At 36.9% G+C, this 24848-nt stretch overlaps 1 protein-coding gene across 2 annotated transcripts in view; it reads left to right on the top strand.

Annotated features, from left to right (window-relative positions):
- Positions 1–24848, top strand: part of CTDP1 (CTD phosphatase subunit 1) — a 106055-nt gene that overhangs the window by 24332 nt on the left and 56875 nt on the right. For both annotated transcript variants that reach the window (XM_061346337.1, XM_061346338.1), the window contains exons 5-10: positions 562–712; positions 7650–7740; positions 8980–9146; positions 9974–11059; positions 18567–18708; positions 20795–21025. In XM_061346337.1, the coding sequence (XP_061202321.1) occupies positions 562–712; positions 7650–7740; positions 8980–9146; positions 9974–11059; positions 18567–18708; positions 20795–21025 (1868 nt within the window). The remainder of the gene's footprint in view (positions 1–561; positions 713–7649; positions 7741–8979; positions 9147–9973; positions 11060–18566; positions 18709–20794; positions 21026–24848) is intronic.

Below are 24848 nucleotides of genomic sequence, written 5' to 3'. Positions count from 1 at the left end.
TTGTCTATTTGGAAGGCTATGCCTTCATCTATATAAATAAATGGTTTAAACAAAAACATTTTTAAAAGATTGTGAGGTTTTTATCTGGGATCTTTATCTGCAAAGTTCCTTCCTGGTTTGCTATCTGATGGTATATTTCCATAGACATAATGTTTTTTCATCCAACAGAGTCTTTCTCTGAGCCCAATATATACTAAAACTAATCTGAGTGAAGTTCACTGAATAGTATTGATGGGATTGGGATCCTGAACTTTCTGAGAAATTTCTCAGGTTGCTTTATTCAGCTTGATTTGCCATAAGATTTGAATGGAAGCTGTCTCAATCATAAACTTTTTCAAATGCAGGAAGGTACACTGAAAACTTTTGTGTTGGACCACCTGGCACAGAGCAAAAATATGCTTTGGATTTTATTCATCCACATAGTCTTTGTGGCTAAAACTTGATTTAGCCTAGTCAGACCAAGTAAAAGTAGTGAAAGTGATGGAAGAGGGAATAGCACTTCTGGAATGCCGACATTTTTGTTTGTTATCTTGATAATATTAAACATGCTTTTTCTTCTAGGGAATATTTCATTTCCAGCTAGGTCGAGGTGAGCCTATGTTGCATACTCGTCTGCGTCCTCATTGCAAGGAATTCCTGGAAAAAATTGCCAAGCTGTATGAATTACATGTTTTTACTTTTGGCAGCAGACTGTATGCGCATACAATTGCAGGTGAGTAGCATGTAACAATATTTACACTATCAGGCTTTATATTTATATAACTATTTTTCTTTCTGTGGTTGTTTTCAGGTATTTGTTCTTCATTTTGTGCAAAAAACCACTTCCTAGATTTTTCAGTGAACAGGTTTCTGGGTTCACTTACAAGGCAGTGCCTTTACGGCCTGTCATATCAGAAATAATCCTTTTCTTCCTTTCAGACATGCTTTTTTTACTTCCCTGATGGTTAGAGAATTAGACTGTGGTATGACAGCTAGTGCCTTCCTATTTAATTAAGAAATTAAGGTGATGGACTCTAAAAATGATCTGCAAATCGCTTGTCTTAAAATCTAAAGTAATTCTGTAAAAATCAACAACATGAAATTCTCTCTTCCTGTGGAGAGCATACCCACACACACATTCACCCACATACACCCTGCTGTTCCCGTTCCCCAAAGGAAGTTTGGCTGCTAAAAATCAATTTACAGAAATTCTGTTTGTGTTCTGGAGCTGAGATTTGCTTATTTGAGGAAAAGCACAGATCTAGCAGTGTTTTCACATATTTTTCCTCAAGAAAGTATAATTGTTTTCTCCTAGTAACTGAAAACTTACATTTGAATTATAGCAGTAGTAGTCTGTGGTGTGGGTCACTGGCTGAAATGCTTTCCTGCTTCCAGGAACTGTAAAAGAAACATACCCTGTTGTGAAGACATATGAGTCAAATTCATGTTAGGAGTGTTACCCTGGGTTTAAACTGTAAAATTGGCTTTCAGTGCCTTGACAGAATAGCATTTTCAGTGTAGACTTTCCTGTATGAAGTCTGTCAGACTAAGACAGTATAACTCACAATGTATTAGCTTATGACTTTGTATGTCAGACTGTCCTGGCTGCTGTTCTGTGTCTCCTAGCTTTTTTTGTCTTTCATACCTGCTATTTTTTTGTGTCATGTTGCTACAAGTGTGTTGAGCAATGCTATCCCAGTGATCCCACTTCTTGGCAAGAAAGGAAGATTCCAAAATAGTTAGACAGCTAACTATCCTAGTTAGCACTAGAACAATTTAGAAAAGAATTGTTTAAGTAGAGAACTCTTCTTGCTTATTAAACAAGCCACAGAAGATGCTTATAATTACAGAATTCTCAAATCAGGAAGTGATACCTGCTTGTGGTCTCCAGCTGATTTTCCTTGAAAGTTCAGGAAGGCATATCTTGTCCTGCCCATCCAAGTGAACATTTCTACATTACTTACTATTTATTGACCGAGAAGAAGAATCTTCTTAAAGCTTTGTCAGTCTCACTGTTGGATTATATGTTGTGTACTGCTAATGTGTTAACACTTTTGTACCTTGCTGTTCCTCCTTGGTGTGTTTATTTCTTGTGTAGCAAAAGGGGTATGGTTTTCTTATACGCTAGGTCTAAGTAACTGGTAAAGGAAAGTAGGTGGGCAAGATTCCTTACTTGAATGTATGTGCCAAAAATGTGCATGTGGTTTCAGGTTAGAAGGTGTATATCCAGTGATGTAAGAAGACATACAGCAAATAATCTTCAAAGCCAGGGAGAAGAGTGACTCACAGACGTAGTTAACTCATGATATGTATGTGCTTCCCCACTGATTGGTCATCTCTCAATGTACGATTTGGTCATGTGTTTGCTTACGTTAATCCCTGAGCTAAAATTTTGATTACCCTGTAGTCCCCATGTTGGCACAGGCTGGTACTTACAATGGATAAGCCTATTTGTCGGCATCATACTTGAGCTGCTCCATCTTTTCCACAGAGGAAATAGCCACCAAATGAGCAAACTAGGGTATTACTGCTTCCTGACATCCCCAGAGTTCTGGATTTTTGCCTGAAACTGACTGACTTCATTGAAAGTGTTCTAACTGCAAGTGGATAGTTTCAGCTGAAATATGTTGCTATGGAGAAATGGTGGGTACAGCCTTTGGTCCATGTAACCTAGATGCAGGAACAGAAGTGTATAGCTAATACATACAGAGAACACTTGATGGCAGTATTGGTTAAATTATCTCTCACAGTTGTCAGTCTGGTATTTTACTGTTATCCCTCTGTTATGTAAAGGAAGGACTTGTAATGAATCTTTTCTCATAAGGAAAAAGGGTTTTGTTGTTAGGTCCTCCATATGCATCCTAGATTTCTCCATATAGGACCTATGGGATTCTGTAGTTCTCCATTTCTTAGTGAAATCTAGACACTGAGCTGCTACTTGCATGTTCTGGAAGGCTTTTTCCTCATTTGCGAATAGATGACAGAGGTCCTTTTCTCTCATTCCAGCAGACTCAGTGCCCTGGGTTTAGCAGTAGCAGTTTAGCACTTAACTCAGCTGTGGATTGGCATTAGCTGGTATTTGTAAACACCATTTATATCTGCTTGAAGCAGTTTATCCTAAACCCTTTCTTAATTTGACACATTTACAAAGTGGTATCTTGTAGAATGGTTATGAAGATGAATTTTGCATTTTTATCTAGAGCCTCCTGTAGTATTTACCTTATAAATAATTACTTTGACCAATTGATACTTTTTTTTCATATTCTGCATCAGAGAAGTTCAGTGTATTTAATACTGAATTTGGCTTAAATGATGTTGTAAAAGTCAATGCAACTGTGAATTTTGAGTTCAAAGGCCACTAGGCAGCAATAATGCAGTATGAAACCACTCTTAAGATTCCTAGTGGAGTTTAGGAAGTAGGACTGATTTGAGGACATTCATACATATGGTTTATTACAGCAAGTGTATCAAGAAATAATTGACAAGAGTATGTGTAATCACCAGTTTCCGAAGGTCTCTAATGCTACTGAAAGATTGAGTCAGCAGCTCTTTCCAGGTTCTAAAGTAGGACTTGAAGTAGAATTGAAGACGACTTTCAGTTTTAAATTTATTTTTAAAAGGACTTCTTCAAGTTCATGTTTGATCCTACTGTTACATCACTCCACTGGGAACTGCTGTTTAACTCTGTCTGTAAGGTCTGAGACTTCCCCACTATAATTTATTTACATTTGAACATTGCATCTTGTGATGTTGTTGGTCTTTTTTTACTTAACCTTAGAAGTCTTACTTATAAGTTTGCTTTTGTAACAGTCTACATAATACCAGGTAACACAACTAGATACACCTGTATATGCAAAGGCCCAGTCTGAGAAAGAAACTGGGGGTCTGGTAGGTGAGTCAACTGAATAGTCCATCATAATATGATAGTCAAAGGATAATGATAGTGACTTCAGTTTGTTCAAGAAACTGCGTAGAGGTGTACATAGCACATTGTCTAATTCATGGGACTAAATGGAGACTCAGTTTTGATTTGAAACAAGTCTGTCTTCATTCGTTTTGACTTCTTATAAAGGCTTTTTTTTTAAACATGCTTGCAAAATGAGAAATTAATCAACATTTATCCTTTTGCTGGAATGTTACCTGCAAACTGATACTTCTCCATTAAAAAAAATAATCTGTTAAGAAAATTTATTATTAACACTCAATCAACAAACAGTGAAAAGTGACTGATCAGAATTCAAAGCATGGTGGTGGAAACAGGTAGAAAGAAATAAATGAAACGAAGAGTACATGTTGAGTACACTTTCACTGTTGCTGTATACTTGATGAGCATATTAAAAAACACAGAGGTTCTTATCCCTCCAAAGTCATAGAAAATGACAACAAAATGCCACCACAAAAAAAAAGCATCATCAAAACAGGTGCCTTTTTTGGTGTATCTGTATGGACTTTTATTAAAGAAAAAGCCACCAGTGCTTTGGAAGGTATCATCAGTTTGAAACCTGTGGCATCATTATTAAAGGTTAATATTCAAACAGTGTGCTATTGTAAATTCTAAGTGTTTTAATATGTAGGTTATGAAAATATTTTTATTTTGATGGTAGTAGATTTCTTCATTATGAGTGTTTCCCAGTTCTTGTTACTGAAAGCATCATAATGATTTTAAATTTTTAATAAGTTTAATCTTAGGCTTTACTTAGTTTTATCTTTAAGGGTAAGAATCATAGAACAGTTAGGGTTGGAAAGGACCTCAAGATCATCCAGTTCCAACCCCCCTGCCATGGGCAGGGGCACCTCGCACTAAACCATCTCACCCAAGGCTTCGTCCAACCTAGCCTTGAACATTGCCAGGGATGGAGCATTCACAACCTCACTGGGTAACCCATTCCAGTGCCTCACCACCCTAACAGGAAAGAATTTCCTCCTTATATCCAATCTAAACTTCCCCTGTTTAAATTTTAACCCATTACCCCTTGTCCTATCACTACAGTCCCTAATGAAGAGTCCCTCCCCAGCATCCCTATATGACCCCTTCAGCTACTGGAAGGCTCTTATGAGGTCTCCACGCAGCCTTCTCTTCTCCAGGCTGAACAGCCCCAACTTTCTCAGCCTGTCTTCATATGGGGGGTGCTCCAGTCCCCTGACCATCCTCGTGGCCCTCCTCTGGACTTGTTCCAACAGTTCCATGTCCTTTTTATGTTGAGGACACCAGAACTGCACACAGTACTCCAAGTGAGGTCTCACGAGAGCAGAGTAGAGGGGCAGGATCACCTCGTTCGACCTGCTGGTCACACTGCTTTTGATGCAGCCCAGGATACGGTTGGCTTTCTGGGCTGCAAGCGCACTCTGAAGCTGGCTCATGTTCATTTTCTCATTGACCAACCCCCCAAGTCTTAACAAGTACAAGTGTATCTGCATCTACTTATTTTTAATGTAAAGTTTGCAGTCATAAACCATTTAAAACTTAATGTTTTAAGTAACAGTATGTTATGTAGCCATACTTGTATAGAGCAAAATCATAGAATAGTTTGGGCTGTAAGGGACCTTCAGAGGCCATCTAGGCCAATCCCCCTGCAATGAGCAGGGACATCTTCAACTAGATCGGGTCCTCTGATTCCAATGATATTCCAGTTATGTCACTAAATCACTAAATAGGTTAGTGAATAGCCAGTGTAGCATTTTCAGAATTTAAAGATGATACTAACATACTACTGAAGAACACAAATTATGTATGCTAAATGAAATGTTATCTGCCATTACCCTGCAATGTGAATACATCTTGTATTGATTCAGTTGTCCAGGCAACATCCAAGAGAAATCAAAGAGTTTAAGACATGGTCTTTAAATGACCAGTGCTGTTTTCCATATTTTTATTCAAGTAGCTTAGCTTTGAAAGACCCTTCTCTCTTAAGATAAGCTTTTATATGTGTGGGTACATCTGTAATGAGCTGTATCATAAGTGCAATTTTAGTGGATTATTGAGGAAGAAAAAAGTGTTTAAATTAGGTCTTTACCAGAGCATTACTGAAAAGTTCCAGAACATTACCTCATCTGTAATACTTGGCAGTCAGGGTTTCTGTGCTTGGGCTTTCTTAGTTCAGCTTCACTTTCTTGCAGTTTTAGGTAGACAAGACTGCAAATGAATGCCTCATTTTGGTTTCACCATTTAATCAGTGCACATCTGTCCAATTTGATGTACAGTGTCCCTGTGTATTCAGATATATATTCTTCAGAATATAGAAGAAGAGAATTTGGTTGGGGAGAACAGCAAGTTATATGACAGCTTATGAAGTTTGTCAAAATATCTGTGTGTATGGCAATAAAACTTTGTAGCTAATTCTCTCAATTCATTATGCCTAGGTACTGCAAGGGTCTCACTACAGGGGATGATTCTACGAGTTTGCAGCAATTCTTAAGCATAGCCGGGTGAGTTAAGGTTGAACCTCTGTCCTTAACTCGGAATTTTCTTGCTTTTATGGGTTTTAAGTTACTCCAATTACACATTAATATTAACTACATAGAGGATCAACTTTTCAGTTGCTGATTTTTATTCTTTTTTACTTTTTTATACCCTCTTTTTGAAGACCCAGCTTAAACATACTCATGGGAGCTGGACTTCTAAAAGGAGCTGGACATGTGTTCTGTGCAAATCTCAAAGCTCCTCCTTTTAAGAAAATTAAAGTTGGTCCTTAAAATCTATAGTCATTTTGAACTTTGGTTCTGGCTGTTAAGATGGCCACCATTTAAGGTAAAAAACCTTTAAAAAGTTGCTCCAGATAAGTATTGCCTGCCCTGTATTACTCAAAAAATGAGAAGTAAATGCTAAATTTAACACAAATTCAATAAAATGAGAAAATCAGGTTAGCATGTAAGATGTCAGTTTCTTTCTGAGCGATTACATGGCTGTGATCTGCTCATGAGGTTGAACTTCATTATTGGACGCTAGGTTCAGAAGCATGTGCATGTGTGTTTGTACATCCAAGTCACCATTTTCCTAAATAATGGCATTTTGTTTTGATTTTAGGATCAGATAGCACAGCTTCTTTTGGCTTGTTTTTTATTTGTCTTTTTTCCTGAGTGTAGTTAGAACAGTGACTGCAACTAGGTCTAAATATTTCTGGGAATCCCAGGATATATTTATTATGTGTAAATACATTAGTTTTTAGAGGCACGACTTAAAACCTACAAATGCAAGAGCTCCGGCTGAAACTGTTCCTTAACTTGCCCATTGTGCTTAAGTATTACAGCACATTGCCGACTCTTGTGAGACTTCTCTGCAGTCCCTAGGCATAATGAGCTAAGGCGAGCATTTAGCTTTAATGAATCACCTGTAGAGAGGTAAATGTAAGTTGCAAAACTCATGCGTATCTATCATCTGATGTATCTCTTCCAGCCTAATTTATGTGGCTGTCACAAATTTAGATCTTTTAATTTCAATTTTGGTGCTGTGTTGAAGGAAAATGAGATGGGATTTCTAAAATTAATGCCACTGCGTTAGTTACAAATACTTGATCCACTGTGCTTACCCTTTCCCCATATAATACCTCATACCTTAAAATTGTCTGTTAGTTAAACTGCTGGTGCATAGATTAAAAATAACTGAATTATATAGAATGTAAGCAAGGAACAAACATCTTGAACATTAACTTTTTAATTTCTTCTTTCAAAAGGATTTTTGGACCCTGAAAAGAAGCTGTTTTCCCATCGAATATTATCAAGGGATGAATGTATTGATCCATTTTCAAAAACTGGGAATCTTAGGTATGTATATGGGTTTTACACATTAAACAAAACAGGACAACAAAGACAGAATATGCTAAATATAATAAGACTCCCTCTGCACTTAACATGTTTATAGTCCTCCTTTATCTGCTTCTTAAATATCAACAGGATCTCCATAAAACCGAGATGTTAAGTATTTCAGCATTTAATCTAGTTATTGTGTTTTGTGGTAGTATAACAGAAAGAATGTGAAGCAATGGCATCATGTTTTCACTTACGCTTTTCTTGTAATAACTTAACCTCGTTTCCATTTTACTGTTCCAGGCTTCAGGCTTGTGGTCTTGTATGATGACTTGTATGTTGCATGGGGTTTTTTGGTTGGTCTGTTTTGTTTGGATTTTGGGGGGGGGTGGGAGGGGTTGGGGTTTTGTCTTTTGTTTTTGTGGGTGTTTTTTTTTTGTTTTGTTTTGTTTTGGTTTTTTTTGGTTGGGTTTTTTTTTTCAGTTAAACCAAAATTCTCAGTTTGAGATTAATACATATTTCAATATTTAGTATTCTGGCTTTCAAATGTGCTGTATATCTAGCAGCTTCTGTGATCCAGTGTTTCTTGAAATTAGGCCACCTAGAGCCTTAAATTAATATTGTAGTTTAAATTTAGGTTCTGATGTTTTTCAGAGTATAAAACCAAGGGTTGTTTTTTTTTATGTAAGGCAAATATATTTAGTATTTTGTAAACCTAGATCAAAAATTATTCCCACCTGACCATAGCAAATGAGAAGTTTGGGGGTTTTTGGTTGTGGGGTTTTTGTTTTGGGGGTTGAGTTGGGTGTCCCCCCCCTCTTCTGCTGTTTTCATATGCATGTGTGTATCAAGTGCTGTACCTCTTCCTCCTCAGTGATGTAACTATTAGTACTTTTTGCTTCCATTGTTCTGGATTGAGTGAGTCTGCTCTTTGAAAAACTGTTCTTGTGTCTTTCCTATTTTTATATATAATATATTGACCATGTATGTCATTGGCTTTGGGGCTCTTTGTTGATCTAAACTGTAAAACTGGCTGAAACATTGTAATGCAGAGGTTTGTTGATTCCTCCTTCTAACTTCTGGAATAGAGGTATAAAAACAGCTGTTTTTTTTTTGTTGACTTTAATTAGCGGTTGATACATATATCATGTCCTGCAAATGTGTTTCTAGCAAACCAGAACATCAACAGAAACTGTTTTCATTGATAGTATTAATTTCTAAAACTGAATTAATTTTATCAACTGTTTTGTCTCTTAGAGACCTCTTCCCATGCGGCGACTCAATGGTTTGCATCATTGATGATAGAGAGGATGTTTGGAAGTTTGCACCCAATTTGATAACTGTGAAGAAATACGTATACTTTCAGGGTATAGGAGATATTAATGCGCCTCCTGGACCAAGAGAAATTCAAATGAAGAAGAAAGGTAATATATATAATTTTTAAACTAGTTTCACAAGTTTTTCCAATTTTCAAATGTGTTTGATAGCATCTCTTTTACAACCCTGTATTATTGTCTTTGACAAGAGTGCTCCTGCAGCACAAGTGCAAGTAGCTTAGTAAAACTGGACTGTTCTTGTTCATAGCTTTCCTTTTGATGGGTAACCACTGCAAAAGTGTAGTACTGGTAAATAATGTTTTGGCTGTTATGGCTGGAGTGCTGATTTGGTAATACAACAAATCATCCAAAAAAAAAATGGAGAGAAAGGCAATTTCTCTCCTCTGTAAAATAAGGCACAGAGGAAAATAAGTCTTTACTCCTCTCTGTAGATTTCTTCCCCTTGGTCCCCTTCCCTTCCTCACTTTGGAGCAGTAGTTAATAAACTCGAGTCTCGACATACTGCTGAGAATGAATATTTCGTTCCTACTTAACCTCCCTGCCTAAATCATGCTGCAGTAGTTTTATTGCCCTGAGGTATAATCGTAAAACTCATGCTAAAAAATAAATCCTTTCATGTTTGCATAGTTAACAAATAATCACTGATGGCCTGTGTGATTTTTAAAGAAGAAAAAAGAGCTGCTTACACAGCATCTTTACAAAAGTAAAGTTTGTTAGGTTTGCCAGTTCTTGTTCTTTCTAGTAATCATTGACACCTAAAGTATCTTAACTTCTGAAAAGCCTGTCACTTCTGAACATAGTGATGCCTAACTGCATACATAAATTGTGTGTTTAAGAAGAAAGAAAATTCACTTTTGATTAAACTAAATATATATATATACACAGATTTTATTTCTTTCTTTCTTATGTTTTAGTAAACTACTCTACAAAACCAGAGGCGTTGGATTCAGCAGTAACATCAGCAAAAGATGCTGAAGAAACAAAGAGTGTTATATGTGTAGAAGAGCAAAGCAATGGTCTCAAGAAATCTACAAAGGATGCTTGTACTGCAAATGGAGGTACTTCTGTAAGCAGTGAATCATCAGACTGGGATATGAACTCTCGTGATAAAGTCATTGCACAAGATACCTTAAATGATAGCACTGATCAGAAAGGGGACAGTGAGGTCACTGATGATTTAACAAATACAATAGAATCTCAGAATACTTCAGAACAAGGTGACAGGACAGTGACAGAGAAGCAGCAAACCCAGGACAAGACAACAAATGACTTGGACTTCGAACTGTCTAGTGACAGTGAAAGTGATGGTGGATTGGATACCAAAAAGTCATCCACTTCTGTATCAGATAGTGAGAATGAGGAAAAGAGAAGCTGGAAGAAATCCAAACAACCTCTGCAGGATGAAAATTTGCAGAAAGGGAGTTGCATTGATGAGAGTGAGAAAAAAGATGGTCTGGTGAACCATTCTGGGGATGCACAATCTCTACCGAGTGAAAATATTCATGACAAAACTGATCTTGAAGCACAAGAAGAAAGTGAACAGGAAAGTCTTTGTGATTTAGGAAATGGGTGTGCAGACAAGAAAGAAGCTGAAACAGAGTCTCAGAATAGTGAACAATCTGGAATTACAATGGGTGAGTCCTTAGATCAGAGTATGGAGGAAGAAGACGAGGAGGATGATACAGATGATGATGACCATTTAATATACCTCGAAGAGATCCTTGTGCGTGTTCACACTGATTATTACACAAAGTATGATAAATACCTGAAAAAAGAGATTGAGGAAATTCCAGATATCAGAAAAATAGTACCAGAACTGAAAAGTAAAGTGTTGGCAGATGTAACCATAATATTTAGCGGACTCTACCCAACAAACTTTCCCATTGAGAAGACACGGGAACACTATCATGCCACAGCACTTGGAGCTAAAATTGTGAAGAATCTAGTACTGAGTGCTGATGACCCTGACAAAGCAACACATCTCATTGCAGCAAGGACAGGTAAGCACGAGACAAGTTTTCCATCAGCTTTTTTTCCTGTTTCAGCTCATTCATGCCTCGAGTTGTTTTTATGTAACAGGCTTTAATATAACTGCAATTAGAATTTAAATTAAAGGCTCTTCTGAAAAAAAGTTAGAAGCCTTTTTTAAAAAGGTTTCTTTGCTGCCTTTTGATCAAGTGTGGCTTTCAATTGTTAAAAAGAGGACCTGCTAAATAACCTCTGATGTGACATGTCATGTCTCATTTCTCAGTTAAGAGTGGTACTGAATCTTTTGACTGTTAAAGAAGTTGAATATAAACTTTAACATTCATTTCAGAGAAAAGTTTATTGTGGTCTTGCTATTAAGTTACAGCAATACTTGCTTTCTTGGTTTCTCAGATTTCGGCTCTCATGGTTTAGTTTCACTCTGTAAGAAATTCAGATTGTCTTGAGACTAGAATCTGGTGATAGCTTGTCACTACTCCACATGTAGCCTGTACGTCTTTGTCATGGAGAGACAATATAATTTTAATGTTTTTCCAGTTTCAAATCTTAAAACACTTAACTTCAAAGTTCCTTTGTCTAACTTGCACTAGGTGGTTTCTGAATGCAGTTGTTATGTGATGTTGTAAAATTGATAGGATAAATGTAAATGAGACCCTTCCAAACATACACATTTCTCTGGATGAAAAATGTTGAATAATGTTATGCTAAGGTACGTGGTATGTGATAGTAAGAAGCAGTTCAGGCTTCTTTTTTTTATTTTTTTATTTTTTGCTTAGAATATACAGTTTGGGGGGAGGGTATATACTTACATACATACACACATTCTTGTGTTCTACTTTTATAAGCAAATTCTTCACTATCTGCACATTCTTAGTGAATCATCCACTAATGTAAATCTTAATATGGAAAAGTATTCTAACTTCAGATTTAGATTACATTATATTAATGTGCCTTTAAGGTATTTGAATTGAGTTTATTAATATATTTTAAGTTAACTTTGTGTTCTTTAGAAAAATATATTAATGTCTGTGTGGGTCATATTTTCCAGACTTTTTGTCAATCTAGACTCTTCTTCAAAATAGTAATGTAAGGTTGGTGCTGCACGTCATACTTAAAATACATTGAAATATTGCCTGCTAACTAAGACAAGAAATCACAAGAAGAGTACTATTCCCGAATTGCTGGGGTGAAAAACTCTTGTTGTCAGTATGCAGAAGCTGACCCCTACTTTTAGTAAGAAAAGAATTGCACTGATTTGGAAAGAGGAACTTGGCAGTCTTTTCTGCCAACGGAGCAAGACTGCTGTCATCTTTTCACCATCACTTAATAATTATTTCTGTAACATTGGCAGTGAAATAAGGGAAATTAGAGTGGGGGGAAAAAAAACATTCTCCAATAATCCTTTCTTTTTTTTTTTTTTTTTTTTTTTTAAGATTCTTGTGGATTGCTTGTGGATTTGTGATGGTTTTTGTCTTTTTCAGCCGAAGACTATTTTTCTCATGTCTGGTTAAATGGAGGTAGTTATGCTACATCATCCTAATTTCATGAGGGAAACTAAAGCTTAGTCAGAGATTTTTAAGGTTATAAATTGTGTCTGGTCACAACCGGTTTCATGATAATTTAGCTGTCAATGTGATTTATTTATTTTTTATACTGATTAGGATGTGGGTAGGCAGCAAATTCTGTAAGTCTGTGTTACTGCTGGTAAGCTGTATAAATACTGCCTCTGTCGCTCTGTGTCAAACATCTGAAGCACTGCTTGATGACTAATTGCTGGTAAGGAAGAGTCACACTTTTGTTTCCCACTTTGATTTTTATCCAAAGTCAATGACCTTAAACCAAAGTTGCTCAGATTTTTTTTTTTTCTCCTTTTAATGTGTTTTTGAAAATATGATTTTTAGATGTACCTGTCAGTTCAGTGTTTGTGGGTGATCCCACTAATTGCAGATTCTTCACTCAGACAGCAAGCAACTTACATGTTTACTTTGCATTAGCTGGGCAGTAGTAAGTGACATATACTTAATCTGCAACAATAGATACTGTTAGCTTTTGAATTTTGAAGACAGGAAGGATTTGTAAAGAAATAAGGGAAGAAGTCATTGTGAAATGGAGTACCCCATAGGTCTTGGAGGGATGGGTTTTCCCTCTGCAAAGTGACCATGTAGTGGCTTGATGTATGGAATGAATAGCTAACAAAGACCATTTTAGGTTGTATTTGCAGCATTCTCGCTAGCCTATTGCAGTAAATAGATTTCTTTTATTCTTGTCTGTTTCTCTGCAGGTAGGCAGTTTGTTTCTTTGCAGACACAGGTACTCTGAATTCTGAAAATAAATAAATCCTTCCTCTTGGATTATTAGGATTCTTTTGCATTATTTAGGGAAGAAAATACTATCTACCTGAATTACTGTAAAATACGTGGATCTTTGTTTTGTCTAATTAGATTTTCATAAATCTGAGTGACTGAGAAAAGGCTGCTCTATTGTCCTTTCAACTTACCTATGGACTGCGTAACTCTTCAGTTTTTGAAACATCTGTGGTTTGCTTTAAGCAACAGTAAACTGCACTGGATGACTTACTATAGCTGTGTACACACTCAACTACTTAGTACAGTATTTCATAAACCTTGTTATGTACCTTCCTGAACAGACGAAAGATACTGTAGTTGATTTTTGTATTGAATTTTTGCTAGTAGGGCAGCTAAATGTGACCAGGTCACATAAAAATTATTCTAGTAGGAATGGAAATTTGATAGTTTAAGTTTTTCTTTTCTTTTTCAAAATATATTTAATTCTGTCTTTTCCTATATTTTGAAAACTATATGGAAATAACTTGCTTACTTTTGTCACCTTAGCAAAACTTGACATAGGCTTAATATCTTTAAATATCAGGTTGCTTAAAATACCAGTTGTACTATGAACTATGGCTTCTTTTATTCATCCTCATCTACCTGCTTAAAAATGCTTACTCTTTAGTCTCTGAGGCACTGAGAGAACAGAATGCCACCAGCTGAAGTCTTGTTAGCCTGTCCTATGACTGGGTGTGCCCTCTTCACGTCACAGAGCTATGATGTGTCCACAGTTTTGCTCTGAAGAGTATTTTCAAGGGACATGTCTTTGGAGTAGTGCATAACTGCTTTTTTTTTATGCTTGTGGGGTTTTTTAGAACTTGGGCACTGACAAGATAAGCCTGTTGCTTTTGCTGGTAATGCACAATGCGGTGTTAAAGCTGAGCTCTAGACATAGCCTCCATACAGCACATCTAGCACAGTCTTGTTATCACTTAATTCTTGTAGGACAAAATACCGAAGTCTGTATAACTTATCTTAGGCTAATGCTGGAGAAGAGCTTCAGGATATCATCATGAATCAAGATTTTATATGTAAAGATGGTCTGTATAGAAACTTTTTAATGAACAGATATTTCCAAGCAGTGTTTGGCAACCTGATTACAAACTGCTTTAAGGATATGTTGCCTTTAGTCTGTTGGAATCAGGAGACAGTTTTGAGAGTGATTCTGGTGGTCACTCACACTGTCTACTTTAGTTCATCCTGATGCAGCCTGGAGTACACACTCTGGGCTCCTCATGGGTGATACTAAATTAGAAGGCAGAGTCAGCTGAGCCCTCACAGGCATTTGGGCCATAGGTCCGGACAAAGCTAATCCAGAGAAAAACTCCCTGAAATGCATATGGGGTGGGTATTCTCCTCCAGCAGCCTTTTGCTCTGCAGATCTCCACATTGGGCTGCACTACTAGATATAATGAACATATCCAAATATGCATATAACATTTCTTTTTAGCCTTTGTAAATATACAGTTTGTCTCGCTTATCTATGTTGCTGAAATACCTAGTGTGCTCCAAGCTTTGGATAACACAAAATTAACTGCTGTAAATGAAACTAAGTGTCTTGGGGAACAGCTGCTGGTGTTTATTGCTATGCAGTTGATTTCAGTCACTTTTTGTAGTAGCAAATTGCCAAGATTAATAGGAAGCTTTTTTGTTGTTTTCAACCTTTTCTTTGCAAGTTCAAAAGCAGAACAGATGAGTGCCTTCTCCAGGTTTAAAAATAACCTTTCCCAATATTACGTATTTCAGGCTGTATCCATCAGAGGGTAGAGGTGATTAATTTGGACTCTAGCTGCTTCATGTAAAAAGGCTTGTGCGCCTTTTTAGCTTTTTATAACAATTTTAGACTAAAATCTGATGTAGGGGAAAGGTAATTAGAGAGGAGTAATGGGAGGGGGGAGAAGCAGTCCAGAAAAATAGTTTGTTTCAAAGCGATTTTCAGCCTAATTGGACAATTCAGATGTTCCTAACTGTACCAAAGTATTTATCACGTGGATGGATTAAAATCCTTTCTGCTGTTTCTTCTTCATAAGCATTCTTCCAAAACACTAGACTGAGGAAAGGGGGGGGACTAGTAGGTAAGGATATTAAGTATTGCAGTACTGCTTCTCCTACCCAGTTAAACTTGGTGTTTCACCAATCTAACATCATATGTGTGAAATCTTGATTTGTGAAATCTTGATGTGTGGTGCTCTTCTGAGGGGGCTATGGAGTTGCTGCATAGGGGAAGTGTGACAGACATCATCTATGTGGACAAAGCATGTGACACTGTCCCACATGACATCCTTGTCTCTTAAAATGGAGAGGCATGGATTTAACATGTGGACGGCTCAGTGGATAAGGAATTGGCTGCAACTGAGAGTTCCAGTCAATGGCTTAATGGCTGGAGGGAAGGGATGCCACTCAGAGGAATCTTGACAGTCTCTAGAGGTGGGCCAGTGCAAACCTCATCAAGGTTGCACTTCCCAAGGACAAGTGGAAGCTCCTGCAGCTGGGTCAGGGCAATCCCAAGCACAGATACAGCCTGAGCAATGAGTGGATGGAGAGCAAGCCTGAGGAAAAGGACTTGGAGTTATTGATTGCTGAGAAGCTTTGCATGGATTATCTTTAAGGTCCCTTTCAGCTCTAACCATTCTAGTGTATATCTGGTATGAAACAGATGTGCGTGAATGCAGAATGTGTATATGCGTGGAATGGACAGCAAGGTGAAGCACCTGATAAATCATCAATGCAGAAACAAAATTTTTAAAAAATAGTTGAAGGAAGCCATCTTCTCACATAACTTCCCAAATTTAATATGAGGTGAAGGTGCAGTTTTATGGTTTTGTTCAGGTTCCCCGATAATGTCCAGAAGGAGCAACAATCTCTTTAGTTGCGTGAATGGATGTACTGCAGTGTCAGATAAGCTTTTCTTCAGGGTACTATAAGCACAGTCAGTCAGTCCAGTAGCACCACTATCTCTGGTTAAGTGTTCTGTATGCTTACTAGTGAAATTGCATCCTGTTATATGTTGTATTCAGTCAACTCAAGAGTTATGTGCAGGACAGTATTGCTAGTCATATCTGATATTTGATTCACTATCTAACACAGGGTACAGGTACCTAAACTTCTACTGGAGTTCTTGCTCTTGTTGTCTTCACCACCGACACCACCCCCCCCAGAAACTCCTATGCTTATGAACCTGACTTCAGCATCCTTTTTTATGACAGCTTTCTTCCTGCCTCTTTGTTCTTATTATGTCATCTTTGCTTTTCTCATTTATTTTCAAAAGAAACCATTTTGCAAGTTAAGTCTTTCACTTTTTTTTTAATCCTTCCCCCCCCCAAGATCTCTGAATCTGATCCTCTTTCAGAACCTCTGGTTTCTTCCCTCTGCAACATATCCTATTTATAAATTAAACAGTTTTATACTGTTTCTAACTGCAGGTATTTCCACATTTCCTACTGAAGTGATATAAGTACTAATAATGCCTCCTGTGGAAGCTCCCTCTGGCACTGTAAACTGGCTCATTTCCAGCAGCTGTTTGTGTGAAAGTACTCTGGGTTGCTGATTATGTTTGTAACAGATTAATTGTAAAACACATTTCTTAATCAGGGGGTGAATGACCTAGGTGCACTGACCTTCCTTAGTGTTTTGCTTTTTAGCCTGTTAAAACCTCTTGTACTGCAAAGGTGTGCTAGGATTAACACAAATGGGGCTGTAAAACTGTTTTCATTGAGTCTTTGTTGGACAGCGGTTTTGTTCTTTCTTCATGGCAGATTTTGAAATATGGCATTTCTAAACAATTTGTGGTCTGGAAAAAGGCTTTATCTTTAAACACTCTGTGTTTATCCTGGATTCTGAAATAAATGCCTTTTTTGCTAGTGTGGAGAAATGCTTTGCATTTACTGTACAGCTCTTATATCCTGAACTGTGGAATTGCTTGCATTAGATGCTGAAAATAGAAGAAATATATTTGTGCACAGAACACTATTTTATTTTATTTTGATGAATCTAAATGTAAGAAACATGTATTTGTATCTAAAGATACAGGAGTAGGACTACCTTTTCTCTATTTTGTTAGATTTGGGGAAAGAAAAAGCAGGAAAACAGAAGCTTTCAGCACTTTGTGCCGAATTTATGGACTCCGGTAGGAGTGAATAGTGTTTGAAATTACGTATACTTGCTTCACCTTCAGTTCTGTTCTTAATCTAGGGGAGAGGGCTAAGTTTTAATTGAACTTCTGCCTTTTCACATTTTTAAACAAAAAATGTAGTACATTTAAAATGTATTTAAATGTCTTTGCACCAAGACAGGATATGAACAAGTAATTGAGTTTAAACATTTTGAATAATAGTAAATAAGATGAAATGCTATAGAGATGTAACAAAAAGGAAGAGTAATGACTTTCAGCTATGAGACAGATGGATGAGAGTTCATTTATCACTTCTAGCCTTGCCAGTATGTGTGTAAAAATCTGATGTGTGTGTCAAGCCTAGATATATCAGGTCAGAATCCTTGGAGTTTTTCTCTATTACATATATATTTAGTGATTTATTGGCAGATTATACAATTCTTTGTAGTCTCAAAAGTGTCCAGTCCCTCCATAGATCTCTTTGATAAATGCTGAAACAAGTACCACAATTGATGAAATTACTTTTTCCAATCAAATAAATACATTCTTGAAACATTTGGACAGTCAGCTGTTTCTGGGAACTGACTACACTTCAAAGTTAATTTCTACCTTTATTTGCTTCTTTCTACTTGCTATAAATCTTTGCCATGAAGCATCAAAAACAGTAACTGAAGAGTTTCTCTCTTGTTCTGGCTTCTCCAGAGGGAATTTGAGAACACTTGTTACTTGCACACTGCATTGTTGATAGTTTCATGGGGATTTTGTGCTAGCTGCCACGTTTAACTTCGCTTCTGTTGTGCTTTGTGCCCAATACTGGCAAAGGGGTTGGCTGTTAATTCTAGTGTACTATGGTGCCAGTGCTTTGGGAAGTTGCAAATAGCTTCATCCAGCTTGAGACTGAAGTTCTTGCATCTTATTTAGAGTCTCACTTTTATCACTTGTGATTGTTTTGTTGGACTGAGGAGGAGCATTTGTTTGATCACAAAATGTTCTTAAACCAGCGGGTACTTAAAACTATTTTCTGTGTTTCTGGGAACACTGTAATGTTATGTTTCATAATAGGCACAGAAAAAGTACGGCAAGCTCAGGACTGCAAGGATCTGCACGTTGTAAACCCCGATTGGCTGTGGAGCTGCTTGGAGCGCTGGGACAAGGTTGAGGAACAGCTCTTTCCCTTGAAGGATGACTACATGAAAACACACAGGTAAGTGGGAACCTGGGGGAGTAGGTGCCCTGAAAATAGTTTATTTATACAATGATACTTATTTGTTAATGTAGCTTTAAAATTGGTTTCTGATCAAATCACAGTGGTGTGCCGTGCTTTAGGCATTTAATGAAAGAACCCTCCATTTTTATTCACTTCTGTGCTGCTAAAATGGAAGACCATTAAGGGATCAGAAGGCAGTTCAGCAGCTAGAGGAATCAGGAGAAACCTGTGATGCCAGTTGCCATTGTTAGCTGTTTTTGGCTGGAACAGTTAACCTTGTCAGTTCATCCACAAACTAACACAGGGGAAATGTACACATTCTCACAGCACGGTAATTTTGTAAAGTACAGCAATTTTTTTTCTGAGCAGTGAGGTGGAAGGCAGGAACAGAAAAATACAACAGAAAAATCCAAGAGGGGCTGGAAGACATGAAGATAGAAGCAGAAAATAGAAGAAAGAAAATGAGAGGAGGTCTTGGGATGATAAAAATTCTTGAAAGAGAAAAGGTTAAAAATAATCAGTGCATTAGGATGATGGCAAATAGCAGGGACAGCCAAGAACTTGTGTATTAACACTATGAAAGTCAGAAGGCTAGTAAGAACAGTCCCCTTCAGGAAAGTGCTATGGCTACAGTAACTCATGACAAGATACTGTAGAGCCAACTTCTGCTTCTTGACTCATTACCTGGTTAGATAGACTCACATTAATATTAATAGTGTCTTGCAAGCCTAACAGAGGACCTTTCCTTCTATGTTCAGGCAGGAAGGGAATAGCATATTGGACTTTCTGTATCAAACCAATACTGGTGTGGTTAACTGAGAAGGCTAGAAATTTGTGTTCTGCTTTGAAGACACTAGTCATTTGAGGCAGAATGTGTATGTAAGTCCTCATACATACTGAAGACACCAAAAGTAAAAACATCTTAACATGAGGTCACTTATGAAATAGGACACTAGATGGAGAGCCAGGATACTTGTGGCTTGACAAGGTTATTTTGTTTTTTAAAAATGTTATCGGATCTTTTTTTAAATCAAACTTTGAAATATTTGTGTGGTATGTTTGTTTCAGAGGCCGGGGGATGCAAAGTTCTTAACACAAATCTAGGTAGTGGCTTTAATAACCCAACATTGTGCAACTTATCTGGAAAAGATTATTTTTTTCCCTAGTGGGGCTGCTTAAAATAGTAATTCTGGGTCCAAAGCACTTATGAACTAGGGGAGAGATGAACTCTAGGAAAATATTTGCATATAAAATAAGCCTAAGAATATTAAAAAAAATAAGTAAACTTGGAATTGGTTGACCTTAAGTATTGACTCTATAAGACAACTTCAGAAATGTCTGAGAAAGCATATGGTAAAATCTCCAATTCTGTAGCACTTCCAATATTTGTGAAAATGTAAATTTTTTTTATATAGAATCAGTTTCATGGTGCATAATATGCTGGTTTATTTGATATTTTTATTATTTTAATTTTTTAATTGACATAATTTTTGGTTTGCGGCACTTCATCATTGTAATTGGATGGTATGCCCCCATTGTGATTCCTGCAGACTGATCTCTAAATATTCTTGCTGACACTTCTAAAATTATGTTTTAAAATGCAGCAGGGTGATTATAGGCAGCTTAGTATTTTAACAAATGAGTTTGAGTGACTTGCAGATTCATACTGTGTGTTTGTTTTTTCTTGGAGCAAATTTGGAGAGCAAATACAAAGATCTGATACAATAGCATGTTTTTTCTCTGTGTGCAGATTATGATACTCTAGTTGTGCAGTTGTCACTATCGGGAAGCAGTGTCAGTGACTTTATATGTTAAGACAACTTTTAAGGCACAATTAATAATTTTTTAATCATGTGAATATAACATTATCTGTCTTTGTATTTTTCTCTTTGTAAATTCAGTGAGACTTTAATGGGGTGGAGGAGAAGAAATGTTTCTTCAGAAATCTCCCAAACCTTTCCTTTCCTCCCCCTCCCCCCTCGCTTTCTCCTTTAGGGAAAAAGAAATGCTTATTTTGTCACATTCTTTTTAGATAGCTCATTTAAATTTCTAAAACAAATTTTTTCTGAACTTCTTGCAACAGAGAGAATAGCCCTGCTACGTTTCCCGATACACACAGCACATTTCAGACTGCTTTGTTTCACCCAACACCCATCCATCCAAAGTCTCAACCTGGTCCTGAAGTGCGGCTTTATGATCCTAACACTGGAAAGTTAATCAGGAAAGGAGCTCAGACCTGTGGCCAGCCAATGTACATCCAGTCTCCAGCTCCTCCCATCACCTTACCAGTCCATGGTGAATGCTCATCCTTCAGGTACCTAAAGCATAGCTAAAAGTCACTTCAACTATATTTTCAGATGTGTAGTAAATTTAACTTGTGTTATCTTTGCCTTCAATTGAATTGTCAACTTTCCTTTAGTTAGTTTGTTTTCTCAAAAGCCAAGGAAATGAGTGAAAGTGAAGGGTCAGCTGAAGTGAAATCAGGATACTAGAATTCCAGATGACTTTTGTGCCTCACCTAAGAGCGTCTAGAAACCTCAAAACAAATAAATGCAGCATGTAATTTGTGCAGTCTAAAGAATGTTAAAATAACTCATTTCTGAGGCAAGGCAGCCTAATGTTTTTTAATGAGTCTTAGAATACTGGATTGGGATTCTTTTTTTGTGTCTATAAAATATATCTGATAGCATTTGGCTTTTGTTTATAAAATCTTCCTCTTTACCTAATTCCTTCAGGTAGGGCATCAGCTTTGTGTTTTGTTTTGAGAATTATCAGAAGTGGTGAGAGAGCGGTGTAGCTGAGTGTTATTAAGTAAGGCCATAAGACTGCACTAGATCAAACTTGATCTAAGATCAACTAAATCAAGACACAAAAGCAGGAGGAGGAGGAGGTGGCCTCCTTTCTGAAGTAGTACAGAGCATCTGGACATTGTCAAAATTTGTGGATTTGGTTAAGCACAATAGTGCTTGTCTCTTGCACAACACTTGTCTCTTAAGGCTGCATAAAATATCTTAAATTCATCCCTAGGTATCCACATAAAAGATATAACTTTCTGGAATGCAAACAAGTTTATCACGTCTTGTTGACTCCAGTGGTAAAGAAGTATCTAGCTGAAGGCAAAGCTTTTATATATCTAAATGTGATCAAAATTCCTTTGTACAGTGTGATCAAAGTGTAGCAGTTGTTACAAATCAGTACATAACAACTACAAAAATACACAGCACAATTACAAATGTACTGTTTTCTACCTTTCTTCTCCCTCTCCCACCACTTTTGTAGTGTATCACTTGTAAAGGCTTTGTATATTAGTGTAGCTTATGTTTCCAGTCATACTGTTGCTAAATTATTTCAAGCTATGATTTTTTAAGTTGACATCTTTTTATAGGCTTGGGGTTTTTTTGGCATTTCAGCTTCCTTGTTTCTGTCAACACAGATTTTGTTTTTGTCTTTCTTGTTTATGAAGACATCTTGTTTTCAGTTCCTTTGTAACTGTGTCTCTTAAAGTCTGTACTTTACTTTACGACACATTAAATAGACAGGAAGACCTTAAATAATCCACATGCAGCATGTATCCAGAGAGGAGCTGAACACCTTTTGGTTTTCTTAGTGATGGTGGAAGGGCATTTGTCTAGAACTAGAGCTGGGAAGATTGTATGTGTATATATGACACTATTATGATGCTTCAATACAATGGTTTATGTTGATATTAATGTGTCATTCAATGCTTTAAAAAGAATAGGTTTTGATATGTGTTTCGCCTTTGTTAACAACTTATGTAGAGTTTTATCCACACTAAAGCCTTTCTTTTTCTTTTTTTTTTTATCACTTAAGCTGCTTTTCTTTACTGTAAATGCTCAGGGTTGAAATGCCTTAATCTAAGTGAATCCAATTACTTAGTGCTGCAACTTCACCCCATAACCGAGCAGCTGTAATAATATTAATATAAGATATATGCTGGGAAATAGTATTTTTATCATCATTTTGTGTTGATTTGGTTCCAGTGGTAACATTAGTGACCTGTAAACACTGACTTCTGAATTGGAGCATGTCTATATTCATCAAAGTAGTTCTTCTGTCTCCAGTTAAGTTGATGAGGAGTGTCTTGTCAAAGTCTAGGAGAAAAGAAGCACAGTGATCAAATCCCACTTTCAGTAGTTTTAGTGGATAGGAAGTATAGCGCAGGCAGAGCACGAGGGCTGTAAATAAGTAACAAAGCTGAATAGGAGCAGCTTTGCTGTGCTTTGAGCAAGAACTGAGGCAGAAGACAAAACCTTGCTTTGTCTTAATGTGTAGATCAATTATATTAATAAAAAAAACACACAACAAACTTTTAGAAAAGAAAAAGCTTCACATCCAGTTTAAAAACTGATGTGATACTTGACTTTAGAGAAAATTACCTTAGTGCAGCAGTTTCTTGATAGAGGATAGACACAATACATTTTGTGTCCTGACAGACTTCATGTGCTTATATGTTCACCCTCTTACAAAAGATGAGAGTATCTGTGACTAAGTATTGAATTTAAGCAAAGCTAGAAAAAGCTGTTAACACACACAGCTGCTCCCGTTGTGGGTGGATGTAATCAAAGCCTCCAGTAATCTCCTTTGATAGATTCTAAAAGCTTCATCTGCTGCTGAATTACAGACAGCAGGCAAAAATATTGCACTGCTGCAGGAGGAAACCCTTGGGGAGATGGTAGCCACATGTGGCATAGCAATGATACTTGGTCTTGTACAGTAAGAACAGTTTGTTGTGCTTAGAAGATAACCTCTTTCAAGACTGGTTATTGAAAAAGGCTTCAAGTTGTCTGAGTACCATTTCCTAAGAACTACTTCAGTTTTCACTTCATTTTAGGTTCAACATTTTAAGCTCCTTTCTGGAGTTCAACTTGAAACATAATTTAAAATAGGATATGATTAGTTTAAATATCTACATGCAATTTGTCACTAGTTAATTACAGATGGTTCAGTTAATTTCGTCGGCGTTCTGTGTGACAGGCACAGATCTTGCCATTGTGCTCAGCTCTGTGAGACTTCAGCACTTGTTCTTTGTTCCATGCATGGCTGCTGCAGCCTGCATGTAAGGGTACCAAAGAGTTTGGGTTGTACTGGAAGGGAAGGGAATGCAGCGCTGCTCTGTGGCTGCTAGCAACCAGCAAGAGCTCTTCCCTGTCTGAGAACAGGAAGGATTCCACTTTAAATGTAACCTCTGTGTCAGAGCTCTGACACATTGTATGTATCTCAACAATTTGTATTTTCATATGAAAACAGTATTCTACAGGCATTACAGTAAGCACTGAAGTTGTAACAAGTTGTGAGATGTGTAACGTAGTGTTGTCAAAAAAAAAAAAGTTAAAAGTGGTACTCTGGTTTTAAATAATGCTAAGATGCATTAAATGTTTGGTTTGAAAAGGTGTGTAAAGCAGAGGTTGGTGGCTGAAGCAGTTCTTTAAGATTCATATGAATTATTCTCACATATAAAATTTGCTTCTTAATTTACATGTTCATTGTTACATCTTTTCCTATTTAATGTTCTCAGTCTTTGTGAGAACAAAACTACAAAATATCAAATTGAAATAATGGATGAAATTTAAATATTTTTCACATTTCCATTATGATAATACTGGTTTAGCTTTTGCCCTGATGTTGTATCACTGAAAGCGTTAAGATGCTTCTTACTTGCACAAATGTTGAACCCACCCTGTACATGCATGTCTCTGTGCATGTAAGACCAGTAAGTGCCAACTAGCCTATGCAGGGATGAATATGGTGGGGTTTTTTTTAAAAAGTACTTATGAGTCTCATCTGGTTAGAAATAAATGTGAACTCCTGCGTTTGTATGTCTTTAAGTCTTTAAAGTTTACTCAACAAGCAGCTGAAAATGTAAAGCCAGAAAAATGTCTCCAATAAAATAAAGTGTTTCTTGCAAAACTTCAAGAAGTCCTTGTTTTATATTGCTTTTTGGAATGATTTGGTGAGAAGTTCCCCATGTGTCATATCTTGCAGCAGTTGGAAAAATACTGCAAAAATCTGACACAAGCCTTTAGAAACTAGTCATGCAGTTATTTTACAGTTAATACTTGTGTATAATGGATCTCAGATTTTATTCTGCAAAAAGGAGTTCTCACTGTCATCAGTTT

Source organism: Neopsephotus bourkii, unplaced genomic scaffold (assembly GCF_033783945.1).
Source record: "Neopsephotus bourkii isolate Nb327-2 ecotype Australia unplaced genomic scaffold, CSIRO-AGI_Nbou_v1 NB_272, whole genome shotgun sequence".
Lineage (NCBI taxonomy): Eukaryota > Metazoa > Chordata > Aves > Psittaciformes > Psittacidae > Neopsephotus > Neopsephotus bourkii.
The sequence above is the reverse complement of the archived record's forward strand: the minus strand, read 5'-3'. Positions and strand labels throughout refer to the sequence as shown.